The sequence below is a fragment of the Drosophila innubila genome (assembly GCF_004354385.1).
Source record: "Drosophila innubila isolate TH190305 chromosome 2R unlocalized genomic scaffold, UK_Dinn_1.0 1_C_2R, whole genome shotgun sequence".
Classification (NCBI taxonomy): domain Eukaryota; kingdom Metazoa; phylum Arthropoda; class Insecta; order Diptera; family Drosophilidae; genus Drosophila; species Drosophila innubila.
The window spans coordinates 16,647,229-16,667,823 of record NW_022995374.1 but is presented as its reverse complement, the minus strand read 5'-3'; the positions used below and the strand labels follow the sequence as shown (position 1 = coordinate 16,667,823).

General features: G+C 36.3%; 2 protein-coding genes across 2 annotated transcripts; both read left to right on the top strand.

The window, feature by feature from the left end:
- The first annotated feature begins 14,337 nt into the window (after nucleotides 1–14,337).
- Nucleotides 14,338–15,049, top strand: LOC117785001. Its single transcript, XM_034622871.1, has 3 exons — nucleotides 14,338–14,452; nucleotides 14,505–14,839; nucleotides 14,895–15,049. Exons 1-3 carry the CDS (start codon nucleotides 14,396–14,398, stop codon nucleotides 14,902–14,904), a joined length of 402 nt encoding a protein of 133 aa, XP_034478762.1. The 5' UTR covers nucleotides 14,338–14,395; the 3' UTR covers nucleotides 14,905–15,049.
- Nucleotides 15,050–15,558: 509 nt separating this feature from the next.
- LOC117785000 lies at nucleotides 15,559–16,182 on the top strand. The gene is made up of 2 exons (XM_034622870.1): nucleotides 15,559–15,673; nucleotides 15,732–16,182. Exons 1-2 carry the CDS (start codon nucleotides 15,617–15,619, stop codon nucleotides 16,080–16,082), a joined length of 408 nt encoding a protein of 135 aa, XP_034478761.1. The 5' UTR covers nucleotides 15,559–15,616; the 3' UTR covers nucleotides 16,083–16,182.
- The last annotated feature ends 4,413 nt before the right edge of the window (nucleotides 16,183–20,595 follow it).

Genomic DNA, 20,595 nt, shown 5'->3' with positions numbered 1-20,595 from the left:
TTTACTTTTACACTAAAATGTGTATGTGAAAGAAATAGTATGTATTGTACAGGTCTAAGAAAAGATAAAATTTTACTTTTGCTTGAATAAGTATAACTTTTAGGATTAGGCAAATAAAATTTACAACTATAGTTTCGTCAATAATTTTAAATAAACCTTAAAATTAACTTCTAGAAATAAGTTAATAATAATTAGTTTCCTTCGTTTAATTTACTTAAAAAATGCAGTCAGTAAAATACTTTAAGCATAAGTTCATTTTAAAAAAGCAAAAATAATATTTATTAATAATAACACGTTTTTTTTTTATGTTCAAAATAAAGCAATTCATATATTTTCAATTATTATTTCTTTGTCATAAATTTATTTTGCCATTCAATAATAATTTTAATACCAACTAACTAACAAGAGTACAAAAAAAAAACATACGCGTATGTATTCGCTTGCAAGCCTGCATAACCAAACGCAGGCAACCATGCGCACGGCCATACTCATACCCATACCCATACCCATTTAGATACCCAAAACCAATACCCATGCTCACACCCATACCCATACCTGATTGCATACCCAAAAGCCGACACTCATTCGCATACCCATACCCATACCCATTTAAATACCCAAAACCGCTACCCTTGCTCATACCCATACCCATACCTGATCGTTTGAACAAAATGAGTAAGCATCAAATCAAGTCAGCCTGCCGGTTCGGTCAATGCTCGTGGTTGAACAAAAACAAACAAACACAAACGATCATGAACACAAACTGGCAATGTGTTCGAACTGAGCGAACGAACCGAGCGCTCAGTTCGAACGGTCCGCTCCTGTCGCTTAACCAAAGCAAAAAAATCATAACGGGTTCGAGTCAATGTTTGAGTATGATCGAACATTTCATACCCGTTGCAGTTCTCTGGCATGCATGCAACGCACCACCCACACCACACTACACCACACACCCACCGTTCATCTGGATTGCATGCAACCCTTACCGACACACACAAACACACACACCCCCAACCTCCCCAAAATGCGAGCATTGTAAGCCGGCAAACGCGTGTCCAAAACACACGCGCGGCATCTTTGACGGTCTCTGAAAATGGGTACCGAGTACAGGGTACTGGGTACTGGGTACTCGATACTAGGTAGTGTGTACTCCTCCTTTTACTCATTCTCTCATTATATTTGTGCATTGACTTTGCACATGCCCGAAAACTGGCATCGTCTTTGCTGCTGCTTTGTATTTGCACAAGTGTTCCATCCTCTGTGCTTTGAACAACAATAAAAGAGATTAATAGATCTGGTGGACGGGGAAGATGAGTGAAAAGGGGGGCGGGGCGGGGCTGGGCGAGCTGTGCCTGTTGCCCAGTCACATACAATAATTGGTGCCTAAAAGGCTTGCATATTTGTCTGCAATGGGGTAGCTCAGCTCACAAAGGACTCGTTCAACGGCTCGTCCTCGGTACAATGATCGATCTGCAAAATATTTCAATTTAATGAATTGCGTGCACAGTGCGTGCCAAAAGGGTTGAGCGGCCCACGCACAGTGGTACAAGCTACGACGAAAATTCTAAAATACAGCCAAGTCCTTAATTATAAAAATAAAACATAAAGTAAAATGATAAATAAATAAATAAAGTTTAATTTAAAATTCTTTTGCAGTGAAAAAAAAATAAAAACTTAGATTTTTTTGAAATGTTAAAACAAAAATAATAGGACAAACCTCATTAAAAATAAACAGAGATGAGATTAAAGAATTTGAGAGCTAGTGACATTAAACTCAGAATTTGTTTACTGTATTCACAGATCATTAAATGAAAATTATTTGTATAAATTCAGTTGCAATTAAGATCATAATATGATTATAATAGTATTATTAACTTTAATAAATATAAAATATTTCAAAGCTTACCAGAATTTTAGCTCCGTGTATAATATATTTTTAAGTAATTATTGTAAGAACTTATATTTATATAATGTTAATTTTATTTATTTTATTAGGTGACCCACTGTTGCCTTACGGTGAGGGGTGGTTAAGTAATCGGAGCTTTACTCTCTTTCCAAGGTTTAAGTCTACGCATTAACTGTAACTTTACCACGCTTATCGCTTATCGCTATTAATGAGCAAATATGCAGCTCAAATATGCCATCGTGAATGGTGATGATGTTACTGAATCCTTGGTGGTTGCTGTGGTCTGTCAATCAAACTGATGGAGCAAAAGGAGGAAATAAAAAGGGTTGCCCAAAAGCCAAATGCCTCAAGTGCCACTCGACGCTCAGACGCTGATAAGAAGATGTTGCAGGCATTATATGTCGCTATATGTCAATCTGTGACTTGCCTGCACCCACAACTCTCTCTCTCCCCTCCTCCATCCACTGCCTGGATCGCTCAATTGTCAAATATGACAGTTAAATGTTGACGCTCGAGTGCTTGCGAAACTGAATTTACCTGGCAAAACGCATTTTTAATTTGACTTTTTTTTTTCTTCTTTTGGCCGTTTTCCACTTTCCACCACTTGGCACATAATTTAGTCATTTCATTTGAAATGCTCGGGTTGTTCTGTCAGTCCGTCTTTCGGTCCCAGGGTCTGCACTATGCGCGATCTGTCAAATGTCAAATGCATGTCAAAGGCAACATGTCACAGCCATTTCCTACGCTTCTTTTTTTGTATTTTTGTATTTTTGATATTTCTTTTTTATAGCCAGGCGTTAAATGTATTGGACAGCAGCGCGACTCCTCTGTCTGGGTTCTGGATTCAGGGTTCGGGTTCCTGGTTCCTGGTCTCTGGGATTCTCTCTCAGTGTCTGGTTGTTTTTTCGGCAACCTTCTCTTCGTGGGGTGGTTGATTGTCATTTTTTGCGTTGCGGCAATTTGCGGCTTTTGATTAAAAAATACATTCACCAAAAAACACGTCGAGGGAATAATGCGACTGTTTTGTTGTTACTTCTACCCCTGCCCCCTGCTCTCCAATATAATTTTCACAGCAAATGACTTTTCCTTTTAGCACTCACAATGGCACTTTGTTCTTGTTCTATGCGGCATGAATATTGTGTCGTAGTTTAATTTGTCGTATGACCAAAACATTCACAGCAACCAATTTGAGCTAAAAGTTTTCATCATTGATTATAATTTCCATACTCCAAATAGCTCTTAAGCGTTCAATTCGTTTTAATTTGTCACTAAGATTTGAAGTCTATCATGAGCTGAATTTTATTTAAAATATGAGTACTTCATTTTGTAAATATTACATTTGAGATATTACACACAATAGTTACTTGCGTATATTATAGGCAATTTTATTCTTTGCTTTGTTCCTTTAGCATTTTACTGCATATTATTTTTGTTGCTTGGGTTCTTAGAACTTCCCTTAGTTTTCTATTTTGTTCATCTCAGAGCTGAGAAGTTGTTTCAACTTGACAGCAACGATTTTCACTTTTGTAAAGGACTCTAAGGACTTGGGTTCTTATTAATAAACTTGATGTCTAACCATGTGATCATATTTTACATGCCATTTGCTTTTGTCGTTGTCGCTGTCGTCGCAGCTGTTATGATTTTGTCCCCTGCCCTCATTGAAGGTAACCCCCGCCCCGTTTTAAGGCCTGTCAATGCTCTAATTGCTCCTACCACAAAACGTCCGTAGCATTAATCACAAGAACTCAACTCGTCTCGCAGCGAAAAAAATGGGAAATCACAGCCATTTGCTAAGCGATAGATGGCCCATGCAGGCCAGGACCAGACCACCCCCGCCCCCATTGTCGTTTCCCCTTTGGTCTAGTGTTTGAGTTATTGTCAGCTCTGGATGGGCATTCGATGCATTCGAGTGTAACGCGAACTTTTTTGCACCCAGAACCAGAACCAGGACGAAAAGGAGGACCAGGATGAGGATGAGGATGAGGAATGGAATGGAAAGTTGTCGCGTGCACGGCCGGAACTGACACAGGAAGCGCCGTATATCAGGCGAACGCGTTGACAATGCATTTGTGGGTGAACGGAACAGGACCCCAAATAGGACAGGACATACGCAGTACAGTTATCGACTGGATGTGGCATAGAGAGTGGAAGGGGAATAGTTCCTTATAGGCATTGCGGCATTATTAGCTGTCAGTAAACGGAATTGTCGCGACAGGACTCAACGCTTTTTCTTACTTTGGGCCCCAGCAACATTTTAACATAATTGGCCTTTATGACATAAAGGCCGCATTGCTCTCTCTCTCTCTCTCACTCTCTCTCTCTCCGTCTTTGTCTTTGTGGCAATCACTTTTTACTACCCGCTAGCCAATTTTGTATCTGCAACTTTGCGCTTGAATGCATGCAACAAACCCATACCTCCTCCTTCCCCCCCTCCCACGGACTGATGCCCCCGAAAACCAGCGTCAGGCCACTTTGCGTGGCTGCACTTTTCCAAGTTAATTTCGCAATGGCAAAGAGAATGTTGAAATGCAATAAAGCAGAAGAGCATTAGACTATTGAATACCCTGTAAGTGGAGTAGATAAAGAGTGAAATATCGAAAAGAAACTACAGATATTATAAATTTAAAGTGATTATATTTGTTAGTATCTTGAATTCTTAAAATTCCCTGTTAATAACATATTTTGTGAATTAAAATTTATTAATAATAAATTTAAATTATTTGTAATTTTCTCTTTCACAAAATTTATTTCATGGGTTCCTGCTTATGCGAATAATTGACAACTTGACACTTTAGTACCTTGTTAAACATATCAGAGTTAGATTTACTTTTGTAATTAGTGTCATAGTTCTTAAATGTGGATTGTATTATTTTACATTTATTTATTATGCGCTAAATATGGAATTAATTTTTTATATATTTTTAAAATCGTAGTTTAGCTAACCAAACGATTAATATACCCCAAATGTGCTTTTCTATATAGTGCATTGAAAAAGAAAAATACATTTGCCTCTTCTATTGCGCAGAAAATGGCTTGGAAAATATTTTTCAATCACTTTAATTGTAAGCAATGGGGAGGGGGTTAGTAATGGAGGGGGCTGCAGCAAATCAAATTGCATTGGTATAAGTTAGAGTATTGGTAAAGAACAGGGCATATGTTGTGCCTGCCTCCTTTTCCCCCCTTCGTCTGCTCTGCCGTTCTTTTTCCATAAACAAACTCCGGCAAGAGCAATGCAAATTTAATGTTGTCAAGCTGTCGTATCATACTGAAATATGCGCATGCCTCCCCTCCTCACTCCCCACTCCCCATGTCCTTGCCATATGAGGACTGAGCTGTGCCCCCCACAAGGCAGGGGACAATGTTGTTTGGGGTTGTAGTCATATGTCCAAACGCTCAAGACGTAATATGAAACGAGGCGGCAGCCCCGCCTCCTTTTCCATAGCATGCAAGACTTACTTAGATATGTATATATTGGATGGGGGGTTAGAGTATGAGCATAGCTTACTTATTTTAAGATAATGCCGGCAAGTAACAAAGGACTAAGGACTGCAAAAAAAAGGGTACAAATTTCCTGTGCTTCCGTTTGCCTGTCACAACGCTGACAGTGGAGAGTGTCAACCAGGGGCGGGGTAGAAATCCCCCCTCGATGCATATGAGACCTGGTTATTATCGCCTGCAATATTATACCCTTACCCCGTTTCCCGTTACCCCTATCCATCGCTCATGTGCTTATATAACTGCCGGGCATTTGTAATAAAACTCAAGCGCATAATTGTTTGCCATATTTCTAAATTGTGGCAGGGGCAACGACTCCCCATTGCATACTTTTTGGGGTGCAACCCCTGGCCAATTTATGGGGCAGGTGGAATTTTTAAGTAGTGTTTGTATGCCGTTAGTCGTCGTTTCTCCTCTTCAGTTTGCTCTCGTAGTTGCGCTGATTTTCAACCTGATTGCTTTGGCATTTTTGATGAGTCTGCGTTTTTATTATATATTGTGTAAGTACTTGCTCTCCATATATCGTTTTATGGTATCTAGGAAGCAAATCTGGTAGATTTCGACTGCTTAATATAATTTAATTTAAAACGGTCACACTTGTAATAGAGTCAATTGTGAATAGAACAAATCAGTGCGAAAAGTGAGAAAAAAAGAGGGACATTTTTGAGATTGAAGATTTTAAGATTAAACAAAGCTTTGTTACAAAAGTGATAAAAATTCAATATTAAGTAATAATATTAAAATAAATAATAAATTAACCTTTTACCCACTATCAAGTTAATACAAGTTCCAATAACTCTTTTCCGAATAATCGGTTATACATATATCGATTTCAGATATTCTCATTCTCATTTTTATTTTTTTTACTAATTTGTTGTTTGTTTCTTTTAATAAGTAGCATAATATTTATTTTCTTATTAACAAATGTATTTATTATCCCTTTTTTACTACAATATATTCTGGAATTTTCAATTGATGGAGAAAATCTGCCACATGCCACAAGAGTGTCTTAATAAAAATTCCTCGAATGATGCTCTGCCCCTCGTGGAAAATGTCTGAAAACTCTCAACACATTTCTCAGCCCGAGCTTATCAATTGCAGCCACGCCCATCTCCCAAATGGCTTGAGGGCGCAACATGGCAAAGCTTATCCCTTTTGGCAGCTTGTGCAATTATGAGCATATTTGACGCATGCCCAAGTTTGACTACCTTTTTACGTTTACAGCGTTTGCCGGCAAACTCAATCTGAGCCAATCAATGGAGTTACGCATACGCCGCGTAAGCCGCGTTACCAACGCTGTCGACCGCTGACTTGCAGCCAAGTGGCATGGCAACAAGTACAAAAACCAAAGAAACAGACCCAGACACAGACTGAGACACAGCCAGATCCAACTACGGTACCTTGCTATTCATTACACTGACGTCGTTGTCGTCCTTGTTGTGGTGTTGCCTGCAACATTTCGCGGCACAGAGGCGTCGCCGTGTCTCGCCTGAGTGTGTGTGTGAGTGGGTGTGTGCCACGCCCCGCGCCTCTTAGCAACACTTGGGTCTGCCCGCCTTTTATCCTTTAGAGTTTGACAGCAGCCTCAACACTGGAAGAGCTGCTTTATATGCACATGGCGTATTCATCAAAGTGGTTTTTATATTACGTGATATTTTCGGTGCCTCTTTCGCTTTCGCTTTATTTTTATTTTCTTCATTTTCTCTCATCTCTTCAGCTATTTTTTTTCTTGCGCCAAACAACAAAATTTGTTGACAATATTTTCTCCTCTTTTATATCAGTCTGAAACTTTTCACACTTGTGGGTGTTTCTTTTTTCTTCGCTTTTAACGAAACCATAAATATTCAAAACACATTTAAAATTCTTTCTTTTTGCAGCATAATTAGGTTTTAATCATCAAAATATAAGAATTCTGTCAACATTTTTATGATTGTACATTTTTATGGGGCTGCCAATCAGTAATTTAATGTTAAGCTCAGACTTGTGATCAGTGCTGACAAATGAGGATGAAATTTTGACATAGACAAGCTGAATAAGTGGGCGAACACCAAGAGAAAGTTATGAAAGTAATTTGACATGTACGAAGGGACAGTTATTAGAGTAATTCGCAGTTCCCAGAAAAAGATTAACAAAAATTTATGCAGCATACTTTTTGGAGCTGGAATATTTTTTTTAAATTGAGTGGAGTATTTGATAATAAATAATAAATAATCAAACATATGTGTAGATTTTTAAACTATAAGTTTTGATTATTTTTTGAATGTTGTTAATATTAATTTCAATTGGAAATGTTCCAGAAAAACTGCTGGAAAGCTCAAATTTAAAGGGTATAAATGCAGACTAAATGTAGAAAACATTCTGTAATGCAATGCCATAGAGACTGTTCATCGGCTTGGCTGTGGCTGAGTGGCTTATCACCTGTTCCATGTGTCAGCAGAGCTGCCAACTTCATGGCAACGGGTCCACAATGTATCAACCTTAAAATTGACTTTCATTTTGTTGCAGCTTTGAGGTCGCATCCATGCACCTGCCCTTGTCAAATGTGTGAGTGTGTGTGTGTGTGTATGTGTGTGTGTATATAGAAACGAACCAGGAGCAAGGATCAAGACCAGGACGAAAATGGGAAGCGCACAACGCGTGCGGTTTTTTGATTGAAATTGGAGATTGCGCCTGAGCTGTATTTGCAGTTGGCGACGGAAATTTGACTACGTCGTGATATGCGACCAGACAATTTAATACCTCTCCCGTCTCATCCACATTGATCCGCCGAAAAATGCCCCACGGCAAAGCTCAAATGCGGTGGCAGCTTTTGGTTGCCGGGTTCCTGTGTGTCGCTTTGGGGCCAAGTGTAAAGTGGCAAGTGTCAGGACAACAAGAAATTAGTTTCAAATGGTATTCTGTACAGTAATAACATTCAGTCACAAGAATAAGCTTATTTAAGCAGTATAAGTTAATCCCCAAGTGTTTGAGTCGACACGAAAAACAAAGATGATAAGATGTCAAAATTAAATTAAAAATTAAGGATCTTGTTTTTCTGAATTTTGTATTTTCTTAATACAAAATAGTTATATATCCATATATTTTAGTTTAAGGTCTTAAGTTTAGTTAAAATCTCTTTAAAAACTTAAGTTTTGTGCTTAAATGTTTCTACAATCATAAGAATCCTTAATGTTTTCATATTTTAGATGAATATATTTATAAATTGTTGAAAATTGTTGTCCTATAATAAAAATAAATAAATTTAACAAATAAATCAAATTCTAAAAGATTTTTTCCAATCCAATTTCTCAATTGCTTATATATTTTGATGGCAGATGGTGACTCGAGTTAAGGAAGTTCAACATTAAATTCATTAATCTCTGGCAGTCATCTAGTGCAAACAGCTCCCCCCTGACCCTTCTATGCTCGTCTACTCATGAAGTACTCTCACTCCAAAACAAAGTGAACACTTTGCAAATTAATAATGCACGCAAGTAAATTAATTTAAAATCATATTTATAGCATTTTAGTTAATTAAATGCGCAAAAATGTGCCCATTCCCAGACTTTCCCCTGCTCTCCCTCCGTTGTCTGTCGCAGTTTTCCAACACTCACACACACATACTTATAGTCACATAGATACACACCTCTTTTACGCCTTGCCTGCCGCCTGCTTGCCGCGACATTTATGAACTTTATGAAGTCTGTTCCATAAATCATCTTACACACACGGCAGAGCTAACATTCTGCTTAGGCGAATTTAATGAAAAAAAAAATGTCATTCAGAAATAGCAGCTGGTAAAAGACGACTCATGAATACTCTATCTAATATCTTGAAAAATTTTAACTAAGAAAATATTAGAATATTTAAATGACATACATTTTTAAATTAAAATGTACAATATTCTAATATATTATTATATTACCAGCAAAAGTGGGAAACTAATACAAAAAATATTTTTAAATCTAGCACAATAAAGAAATATTTAGTTTAATATGGTCTGACACAAAATTGGACTTTAAAAATTTTGGGGCATGGAAATGCTTTTTTCACTGGACTTTTACCTTTAAAAGAGGTTGATTTATAAAATGTATAATTCTAATTTAAATTAACAAATGTGAACTTTATTTAGAAAACAAATAAAATTAAAAAACTTATTAAAATTTGAATAGCGAAACTATTTTTTGCGATTATATGTCTAAGAATTTACTGTGCACGAGTAGTCCCTATTTTATGTATACCCTATTTCATAGGGTATATTATTGTGGCATTTGCCATTCTGAGAGATTCTCGCTTAAGTTGTCTGCACGAAAGCGAAAAGATGAAATCATGCGGTCGTTGCAGAGTCGCTTTCCTCTTTAGTTGCGATGCCAAGGTGAATGAAAAGCGAGGGGAAAGGAAGGGCGTCTAGTGTAGTACTGAATGGTTGGACAGGTGGATGGGTGGCTGTGACTGTGACTGGATCTCTGGCGGGCTGCTGTGTGCGGTTGCAACATGTGTGCCATATACACATTGCCACATGGCGCATCTAGCGACTAGCAACTTTGACTGTTTGTTTGTTTGCTTATTTTTTGTTTTTATTTATTTTTCTTATTATTTTCATTTTTTCTTTTGACTTTCTGCGACTTGAAGTTGGTTTATTATTTTGCGCTTATTTCTAATTTTTTGCGCATTATCTTGGGTTTTTATTTATTTTCACCGTGATTTATGCAATATATTTTTGCGCTGCAAAGTTAATGTGGCGCATTATGGAGCCACATAGTTTCAGTTACGCTTGGATTATGCTAAGTAAGGCCCCCCCCCCGGTAAAGTCCCTCCCGGCATCCCCATCAAAGTCAATAAAGTGCAGAAAAAATCCAGCGCATATAAAACAATTTGCCTACAAAGGGCCGAAACCATTTTGGACAGCAATTTAAAATTGTTTATAAAATAGCAGCAGACCCCTGCTCTCTGTTACCCCCCTCCCTCTCCACAAAACATGCATATCCACATACACATGAGCATAAAACTTGCATGGACCTCGGATCGCGGCAAAGATGCGGCTGCCACGGCCACAATAGCTCCCAAAGGTCGGCATTAAATTCTGTTGCTGGCCTATATAAGAATGAATGGAATGGAGCGGGAAGAAAGGAGCGGAGCGTTTGGGGCAGGGACGGGGGCAGCCTAACTACACCATGGGGACAGCAATTGATGATAGTCTAAGGCTAAAGATATGTATGTAGCCAAAGCGAATGCTGCAGGATATAAAAGGACTTAGTCGCATGTTAACGCAACGCCTACGCAAATCCATAACAACAACAGCAACTGCCATCCCCCTCTGCACCCCCGTCCCTGCCTTCCCTCAATGCAATGCAGCTGCCGGGCGGCCTGAGGGGGTTTGGGCTGTCTGGTAATGCGACTTATGCCTCCCCAAAGTCATCGTGCTGGCTTCCTGCTCCCGTCTAGCTTTCATTATGAAGTCATAAACGCACATGCAGCCAGGCCAAAAAAAAAAATAAATAGGGGAGACCGCGGGATGGTTTTCCTCTTGGTTCAGCTTGGGGTTTACTTGTTTTTTAGCACATGTAAAAATGCTTGTTATCAAAATAAAAAGCTCAATGAAAAAATAACTAAGGAATTCTGAATACCCTTATTGAATGAGAAATATAAAAAGAAATTGATAGATTACTATGTACGTAGATATATAAATATACAGACAAGTATATTAAAAAATAGAAATAGAAATATAGATAAATATAGAATAGAAATAGAATAGAAATAGAATAGAAATAGAATAGAAATAGAATAGAAATAGAATAGAAATAGAATAGAAATGGAATAGAAATAGAATAGAAATAGAATAGAAATAGAATAGAAATAGAATAGAAATAGAATAGAAATAGAATAGAAATAGAATAGAAATAGAATAGAAATAGAATAGAAATATAGATGTATAGAGATAAATGTTGATAGTTCAAGAGGATTTAACTAGATTAAATGAAGTGAGACCACTTCTCATTGAAACCAAACTTAAAAAATAAATAAATGAATAAATTTAAAAACAATTACAAGCAATAAAACTAATTTAATTATCACTCGTATGAATCAATAGAAAAACTTATGAATTTGGATAAACTTCAGCTTGACATATTGCACAGAAAACTTGAAATATTCTATGAAAGGGTATCACAAAAAATAATGGGACAAACAAAAAATTAAACAAGAAGATGTGGACAATTTTCGGGCAGTGCCTCGAGCTTAAACTGTTATTACTAGGCGGCTGCGAGGCTGCTGTTTATGAGTTGTAAAGCCTCAGTCAGACAATAGCCTCCTGCAACAACAGCAACAACAACAACAGCAACAAGAGCAGGGACAACAACAACGACCAGGGCAGGGCACATGCAAGTTAAGCCCTAGGACATATTACGTAGACAGTGTGAAGGCAATGCCCGGTCTAGTTTGTTATTTTAAAGAGCCTTAAGGGCAGTCACATGAGTCGACAGGGCAGAGGAATTCACGTAGTTGTCAATGGTCTAGGGTAGCTTCTTATGCCTGGCTGCATTTTGTATTTATGTTCTTTTTTGCCGCTCGTAATATGTGTCAGGCTTTGGAGAGGCCATAAGAGGGAAGAGTAGGCAGGGATTTGTGGATGCTTTGCTAGGTAAGCATTGTAAATTGTGCAAATTTCTTCTTCTTAGAACAGCAACAAGCAAAGCTTCCTCTATTAAACTTTATTCACAAGCATTGTTTCTTTATACTTAGAATGAAGAAATAAATTTCCTTGGAAATTCTTTTAATATGAAAGTTTAAAAATAAGTTATATTTCAATTACAATATTACACTTGCAAGGATATCAAAACTTTAGGTTGTCCTCCATTCAGAATTTTATAAAAATTTGCTTATTATGTGACTTTAGAAGTCAGTTCACATATCTTTGTTAAATTTACTAATTATAATATTGTGCATATCCATTTTCTTCTTATTACAACATCAAACCCCAATTTCCCTTCAACATTTACCGACTGTATCCCCCTTTATATGCATCTCTAGTTTCATTGACTTTCTACTGTATCTTTTCAAGTATCTGCAGCCCCTTTTTGAAGTGCTTGTAAGATGAGACCCAATTGTTGTGCACACCCTCTATCTCCCTGCCCAACTACACTCTCAATTTTAATACCTTTGGGGTGTTAAACTAATTGAATGGCTCGCTCTTTACTTTGGCAAAATATTTCCCGAAACTTTTTATCTCAAATTTCGTCAGCTCTTTCCAAAATATTCGGCAGAAGGGCACGCGTCAATTAAACTGAAGTGCATGTAAAATGTATTTTAAAAGCTTGGCCAATATTGTTTTACTCTCCACTACAGTTGATTTGGCACAAAAAATCGCGTTAACGATTGGACTCAACGCGAATTTGGTCTCAGCACGTGTCGAAAACTTAAGAGCTTGTTAAGCAATCGATTTGACGGCGTTACTTTAAGTTCCATTGTCCTTCCTTCCTCCAAATTACAAATTCAGCCGAACAAAATTTATCAAATTGGTAAAACGAGATGCTTGCGTAAAAGATACCCTGTTATAAAGTAAACTTATATTTAAATACGATATCTGTTCAAATATTATGAAAAAAGTAAGATGTTATAATAAAAAATATTGGCTAGTCAAACTTGCTCATTATATGTGCACAGGGTATAGAACAAGAAAAAAAACGCACAGTTTACAACACATTTTTGGCATACTTCACACAATCTACTGATGAAGTCAACTGGAAAACTCGCATTGCTTTGATGTTCCAACAGCAATTCCAATGTGTATACACCCACTATACACACACACACACACATACGAACACACACACAAAAGGCATGCCATTTGTTAAATGTCCTTTGGCGCATTTCAAAGCGCAACTTCAAAGCCCAAAAATGACCTTTGTGTGGAGCCAAAGCTGTGGCCAGGTGGCATCGTCGTCTTTGTACGTACAAATACAAATACTTATTTATACGTATATAAAATGGCTGCTAAATAGTAATTTACTAAATTAGTTTGTTTTTCCAACTAGACCACAAAAGAGGAAAAGCAGCTGTTAAAAATGTTTACTCCTTTTAGGGCAATGCATTACAATTTGCCTAATTACTCTAAAAGGATTTCAATTAGTGACTGAAATCATGTTCAACTCAATGAATGAATATAAACCATATAATGTATTAATAATAATAATAACTATCACAATTATCATAAAAACAAAGCCAATTAACATAATGTCATGAAATTGTAATTAACATAACAAAAATTATGTAATAATGCAGAATTTAATGAAGCTGGTGTACAAAAAAAAAACAAATAGAACAAAAGAGCTTAGATAACAAATACAATGAAACGTTATTAATTAATATATATGTAGCACAAAATTGCTTAAAAATATAATAAAAAGAATTATCAAGATATTTTGTGACAAAATGCAAAACAAATTAATTTGTTGCATTTCTGCGGGGCATTTGCTATAAACAATTTCATTTGAAATGGTTGAGAAAAAATGAGCTAGAAATTAAGCATTATTAGGCTAATCGTTAAAGTAATTAAAACTGAAATACAGTAAAGTTACAATTGAGTAAACTGCAGCTTATAAAAAAAAATATTAAAAATTATTTATCAATTTCAAAATACAAATAAAATGGAATTGTAAATTAATTACATTATTTGATAGAAATTTATAATATTTAATAAATGACATACTCGTTTAGTAAAAGTAATATGAAATGTTTAATAACAATAAAATATGCAGCTCTACAAAAGCAACTTAATTACATTTCTGTTTTGCATTTATTCAAAAAATTAGATATTTGCAATTTTAAGTACTTCACGGTTCAGCTAAAATAAAGTCTGAACACTGAACTATAACTTAAAAAAGTTTTAAATCTTTGAATTGGTAATAACTACAGCATCTCATTTATATTCATTGATTTTATTTAAATATGTTACATAACACTACTTAAGCTATCTATAAGTTAAGAGACGATCATCGTGATCGTTTAGTTAACAAAATGAAGTCGATCTTTGCATTGTCATTGCTGCTTGGCTGTCTATTTGTGCCGATAATGGTGAGATATCCTTACTTAATGGATTATATAACAGCCAGAGTTTTTCTTATAGGGCAAATTTAATTTAAACAAAATAACACATCCGGGACTTACTGAATGCCTATCTGACCATTTTGTTACTGTGGAGGATCTGAAAAACATAACCAAAAAACCAATTAGCGAAATTGATCTTCATGTGAAGTGCGCTGTAAAGTGTGCATTGAAGAAGGTCGGAGTTGTGGATGATCAAGGTTATCTCTTGCTCGCTGATCTCATGGGTATCTTTAACGATTCCGTCATAAAGAGTCACTTGTATGACCATTTGAGTGCATGTCAAGAGCTCGAAGGGGAAACATCATGTGACGTTGGTTTTGTAACATTCTTGTGCATCAAAGACAGCATATGGAAAGAATAATTTTAACATTTAACATTTTTCATATGTTTATTGTTTAAATTTGCTTGGGAATATTTGATAAATTGTTACGGTTTTAAAACTTTTTCAAATTTAATTCATTTAAATTAAAACATTATTCTCGAAAGCATTAGTAATTTGAAATCTCTAACTGTACAGGGTCCAAAATAGTAAAATGTCTAATAAAGATATATAAAAACAAATAATTCTGGTATGTAATAAATATTTGGTTGATTATAAAATTTATAATCTGTATTTATGAAATACTATGTATTGCTTTATTCGAATGAGCGAATCAAATAAACAGAATAATCATGAAACAGTAAATAACAGATAACATATTGCATCTGGATAAGATTTGGAGTACGTAACGAATTACTTTATTTCACAATCCTATATAAAGGAAGCTCTAGACTGGGAGTGGGTTATTGCAATTGTTTTTGGCTTTACAAATAACTGTTTTAATTATCATCAAAAAACAGATGCTGTACGACACGCTCTTCAAATTATTGTGACATAATTCATTTGTATACTGATTGTTATAAACATTGCCATACAAAGTTGGCACATTAACAGAGGCATTGGCAATGTCAATGGCAATGGCATTACGAGATATGTCAACTGTTCCTCTCACCTGTGCACTGAGCGTAACTAACTGCTGATAGTCATTAAAATACAAATAGATTGACAAATGCAGTTACAAACTGGGAAGCTGCTATAAAAGTGCAGTTTCAGTGGACAGAATCAATTAGTATACCTGAAACTCGTTGAATATGAAGACAACATTCGCATTGGCTCTGCTCTTCAGCTGTCTGACTGGGCTTCTGATGGTAAGTTCTCCATAGATATAAACAGTCTGAAGTTCCTACTGACTCCTTTGATCTTTAGGTCAGCGCTGCTAAGAACCCTTTCCCAATTCTGGAAGCTTGCATGTCCGAAAATGGTGTCACTTTACAGGATTTTGAGGACATAAAATCGGGAAAAATGCAACCAGAGAATGCCAAGGATAACATCAAGTGTGCCACACAATGTATGTTTGTCAAGTTGGGCTTTATGAATGACAAAGGCCAGCTGAATAACGAAAAGATATTGGAGTTTGTCCCAAATGCCCCACTCAAGGCCAAGATGCAAGATGCCTTGGCTGCATGTGGCAACACCGTGGGTGCCAATCCCTGCGATACCGCCTTCCAGATATTGGTCTGCCTCGATAAGCAAGCCGGTGACATGTTGAACCTGTAGAGAGCACAAGATCACAGCATTTATAATAATTAATTGTTTGAATAACAACTACGCTATATATCAATAAATCACTGCTAAATAAATCAATTTCATACAGCAAGTTTATTAGATTTAAAATTAATTAATTTCCTAAGAAATAATTATAGAAATTTTTCGGAATATGCAAGAGATTTTCATCCCATATCAATCTAAAAATATATTAATATAGTTATATATATTTGTTATACATGTTCGATGTGATTAACATTTAGCCAATAGTTAGCTTATCACAACTTTTAGTACTTTATGGTTCACTAAAGTATTAGAGTATTACAGTAAACTAAAACTAAAAACATTTATAAATTCCCAAGTTCGAATTTATTAATATTATTCATTGAATTTAATTTAAATATATAACAATTCTTTAGTTTTCTACTAAGGTTCAGAGACAACCATGATAATCTTTTAGTTTACAAAATGAGATCTTTCTTTGCATTAACATTTCACTTTGGCTGTTTATTTGTACCGATGAAGGTGAGTTATCCTTAAATAATGGTATATATAATAGATCGAGTTGTTCTGGATGATCTACGGGCAGCAACAAACAAACCATTAAGCAATATTGATATTCATGTGAAGTGCGCTGTGAAATGCATACTAATGAATATTGAAATTGTGAATGATCTAGGTCAACTTCAAACCACTGAAATCATCGGTGTCTTTGATGATACCATCGTAAAGAATTACTTGGTCACTCATTTAAGTGAATGTGGAAACGACGAAAGACCATCAACATGTGAGTCGGCTTTTATAACATTGATCTGCCTCAGGCAGAGTGAATGTTAAAACTAACTTTAAAGTTCAAATTATTTAAATTTGTTTACTGCTCAAAAAATATGCTACAAACTTTTTTTTTTTAATTTATTTAATTTTGTAGAATTGTTCAAATCTCATCTCGGAATAAAACTAAAAGCTAACTTACTCCCAAGTATTGCTCTTACATCTACTTCTAAGCTTAGTTGCCTTTTGCTTCCACTGCTTGGCAGATGGCGCCAGCAGTTAGTAAATTAGTTTTTTCAATTTTCTACGATTATCGTTTTCAGTCTTGAAACTTTCTTAAGTCCAAAATTTAATATATTCTCTGTTCATCCTAACATGTCTTAATTTCAGCTTCCTATTGGTATGCTGCTTACGTCCAACAGATGGCGCCAGTGTGTTAAAATATCGCTTAGTACTTTCAAACATTCTGTGGGTTATACTTGGAAAACATTCTGAAGCATCTGTAAAATGTGAACAATTTAATTATATCCGAAGTCAAACAGAGTGCTCATAAAATCATAGCCGAAGGCAACAATTTCAATTGAATTGGCAGGACCAGGACACTTCGATATTGTTATTGTTGCTATTTGCTGTTATTCTTGTTATCAAAAGGCAAAAGGCATACAAAGTTTTTGATAAATAGACAAACGCTGTTTTACCAGCAGCATGTTGTGGGCAGCCTCTTCGCCGTTTTTAGGGCCATGTTCTATTATTATAACGAAGAATTTTTAATTTGTGCATTGTGAAAATATTTATTGAAACCGAAGAACGCCAAAAGGCAATGAGAACTTGCCTCGAACGAACGCGAAAGACGAGAACGAAGATTGCTTGAAAAGTGGGCACAGAAAAACAGAAAAACAAAAACGGAAAATGAGAGAAATTCGCCTGGCAACTTATACTTCCATTAAAATGCTTTAATATCGAATAAAATTATATTAAACAACACTTTTCTCGGTGGAAAAGTATGTTGCTAAATAAATATAATCGGATATTGAGACGGTAGTGAATTCCCCCTTTTTTTATTATTATAGAAAACAAATTTTTACATAACTGACTAACACAATTTCTTAACAAAATAAATGTAGTTTATAAATTTGTTAATCTTAATGTCAGGATTAAAACAATATAACCCTTTAAATCTGATACATTTTTTTTATCATATCAAATGTGTCAACAATTGTGACTTTTAAAGAGTCTCTTTTGATTTATTTTGTTGAGCAGTGTTGCAAGATGCAACTTAACTCGTAACTATGGCAAAGTATGGATTTGTCCGTGGATCTTTTAAGAGCGCGCAATGTCAGAGTAATCATCCAGGACCAACCCTTTTGCCTTGGCAGTCAGTAATAGCCACTGAAACCTGGGCAAACAAATTGAATGAAATCAACTCGTTAAAAAGTAAATAACTCTGATGAATGGCTCAAGTACACAAAGCGCCAACTGTAAAGTTCAGGTAGCCCCCAGGTAGGAGCGGCTACTGCTGCCAGTCAATTGAAAATGAAATACAAATAAAAATGCAAACAACGGCCCTCCCAAGCTCATTGCCCACATACAAATGCTGGCTAAGTAGAGAGCCAGACATCCCAGACATCCCAGACATCCTAGACATCCCTGGCAGGCCGGCAGGATATGACGCTGACGTCGTCTGGACGTCGTGGAAGGCTGGTCGAGGAAATTAGTAGAGTAGGACCGCAGCAACTGCTTACAATGTGGCATTGCATATACAAAAGAAATTGAAAATGTTGAAAATGTCTAAAAGGAAATGGGCTGTAAGCAGCCGCAAGGAAACTGGCTCCAAACTGCAGTCAGCTGAGTGTCCTAGCGACTGTTGTGCCTTTTCACATTCATCGATGAACTTTCAATAACAAAACTTTTCCTTTTGGCTACCTTTTTTTTTAACAGAGATATACGTATATAGATATATATTTCCCCATTCGTGCAGCCAGTTTTTTAGCTTTCAAGGATATGACATTGAATTGCATCATAGCAACTAACTGAAGTGTCCTGCAGTTGGGCAGAAAAAAAAACCGCCTCCAGAAGCGGCATTCCAGTTGTGGCAAGTTTTTTGTCAAAGAAAAGTTTTTATTGCAAAAATAGCAAAAGAACATATGCCTGATTAGTAGTAGGCGGTGGTTCCTATGGAAATATACTTCGAAATCTTTATAAAGCAGATTCAAACGTAGACAAATTGACTTGCGAATTCAAGTGGGAATTTTGGCTCGGATTATCTGCTTGCCGGAAATGTTGACTGTAGTTCTTGTAGAACTTTTATAAGGCTTTAAACTGTAAGATTTATAGTGCGCAAAAAAGTGGAACCAAGCAAGAATTTTTCAAAAGTTTCAAGCATGAATTTAAAATAAAAAGAATAAAGGATCTTAGGCATACTCTTGGCATAATTTTACATAAAGCTTAAAGAGATATTACGAAGTTTTATTTGGCTTTAAGTTTCGTTTGGTACGACTATAAAATAATATAATAAAGCATAGTTCTTATTGAAGTTAAGAAACCCTTAAAGCAAATCTGGAAATTCAAAGAAAAACAATACTGTTACGCTTAAAAGAATAAGTTTATTTTCAAAAATATCCAAATATATTCATATTAAATATCAGTTAAACTAACCAACTATCTAGAGATTTAAGCAAGTATCTGTATGTCAAACTTACCAATACAATAACTTATTCGTTGTAGTAATTAGCATAACTGAAGCTCCATATATAAATTTAATCACCCCTGACAGGATTTGCATGCACATCTCATAAAGTTAATTACATTCCAGTAGCAAGCAGTAAACAAGTCCCATCATTGAGATTCCATACGCACCTTGACAACGCTTGGCAACAAACTCTCAGCTCCTCAGTTCCTGTTGACAATTGGCATCAATGGAACTAAAAACTGGTAGAAGTGGCAACTGGCAACTGGTAACTGGCAACTGGGAGCTGTAAGCTTAGAGCTCCAATTGCAGTCAGTCATCTTCTGTCGGAGCTGAGTTTACTAAAAGCTAAATGGTGAGGTTGTTGCCGTTGTTGTCGCTGTTGCTGATGCTGCCAATGGCAAATACAGGAAATATGCATAAGCGAAACCAACAGCCGGGCAGAGAACCCAATCCCAAACCCAATCTCGCAAAAATCCCCTGGCCCAAGTCAAAACCCATTCAACAACAGTTTCGCATAATTGTAAATTCAAGTGGAAATGAATGAATTTACGCTGAACTCGACAGAAAATACCAACGAGCAAATGCGAATATTCCTCGAGAACTCCCTGCACTCTCTCCCCCCTCCCCCCTGTCATACTTCCTCAACTCTACAACAAGGTAACCGTAAACAGGTAACAGGTAACGATAACCTTACTGGCATTGCCATTGCTAACGGTTACGTTTTCCAATAGCGCCCCAAAACTCTTCAACTCCCAACTCCATTTGCACAACTCCCCACCCAAAACAATATGGCGTCGCTGTCCCAGTCGCAGTCGCAGTCGCAGTCGGAATCGCGTCCCTGAGAATCACGTTGCTTGCATATTTTCATTCATTCATTTCAACGTCAACGTCTGTGGACGACTCCAAAGTTATGGAATGCATAACGGTTCGTGCCCTCTCTCCCGTTATTTTCTACATTTTTCTGGAGTTGAGTATTATAATATTATCACCCAATCTGTAACCCATTGAAGCCGTCAGCATCCAACACCATAAAATAAGTGTAAGCTTAAGAAGGACAATGAACTA

Bases quoted from the DNA above. Each gene is read 5' to 3' on its own strand.
- LOC117785001 (XM_034622871.1), top strand. From the start codon at position 14,396: ATGAAGTCGATCTTTGCATTGTCATTGCTGCTTGGCTGTCTATTTGTG. The intron at 14,453-14,504 runs GTGAGATATCCT...TTTTTCTTATAG, and splicing joins GTCTATTTGTGCCGATAATG to GGCAAATTTAATTTAAACAA.
- LOC117785000 (XM_034622870.1), top strand. From the start codon at position 15,617: ATGAAGACAACATTCGCATTGGCTCTGCTCTTCAGCTGTCTGACTGGG. The intron at 15,674-15,731 runs GTAAGTTCTCCA...TTTGATCTTTAG, and splicing joins GTCTGACTGGGCTTCTGATG to GTCAGCGCTGCTAAGAACCC.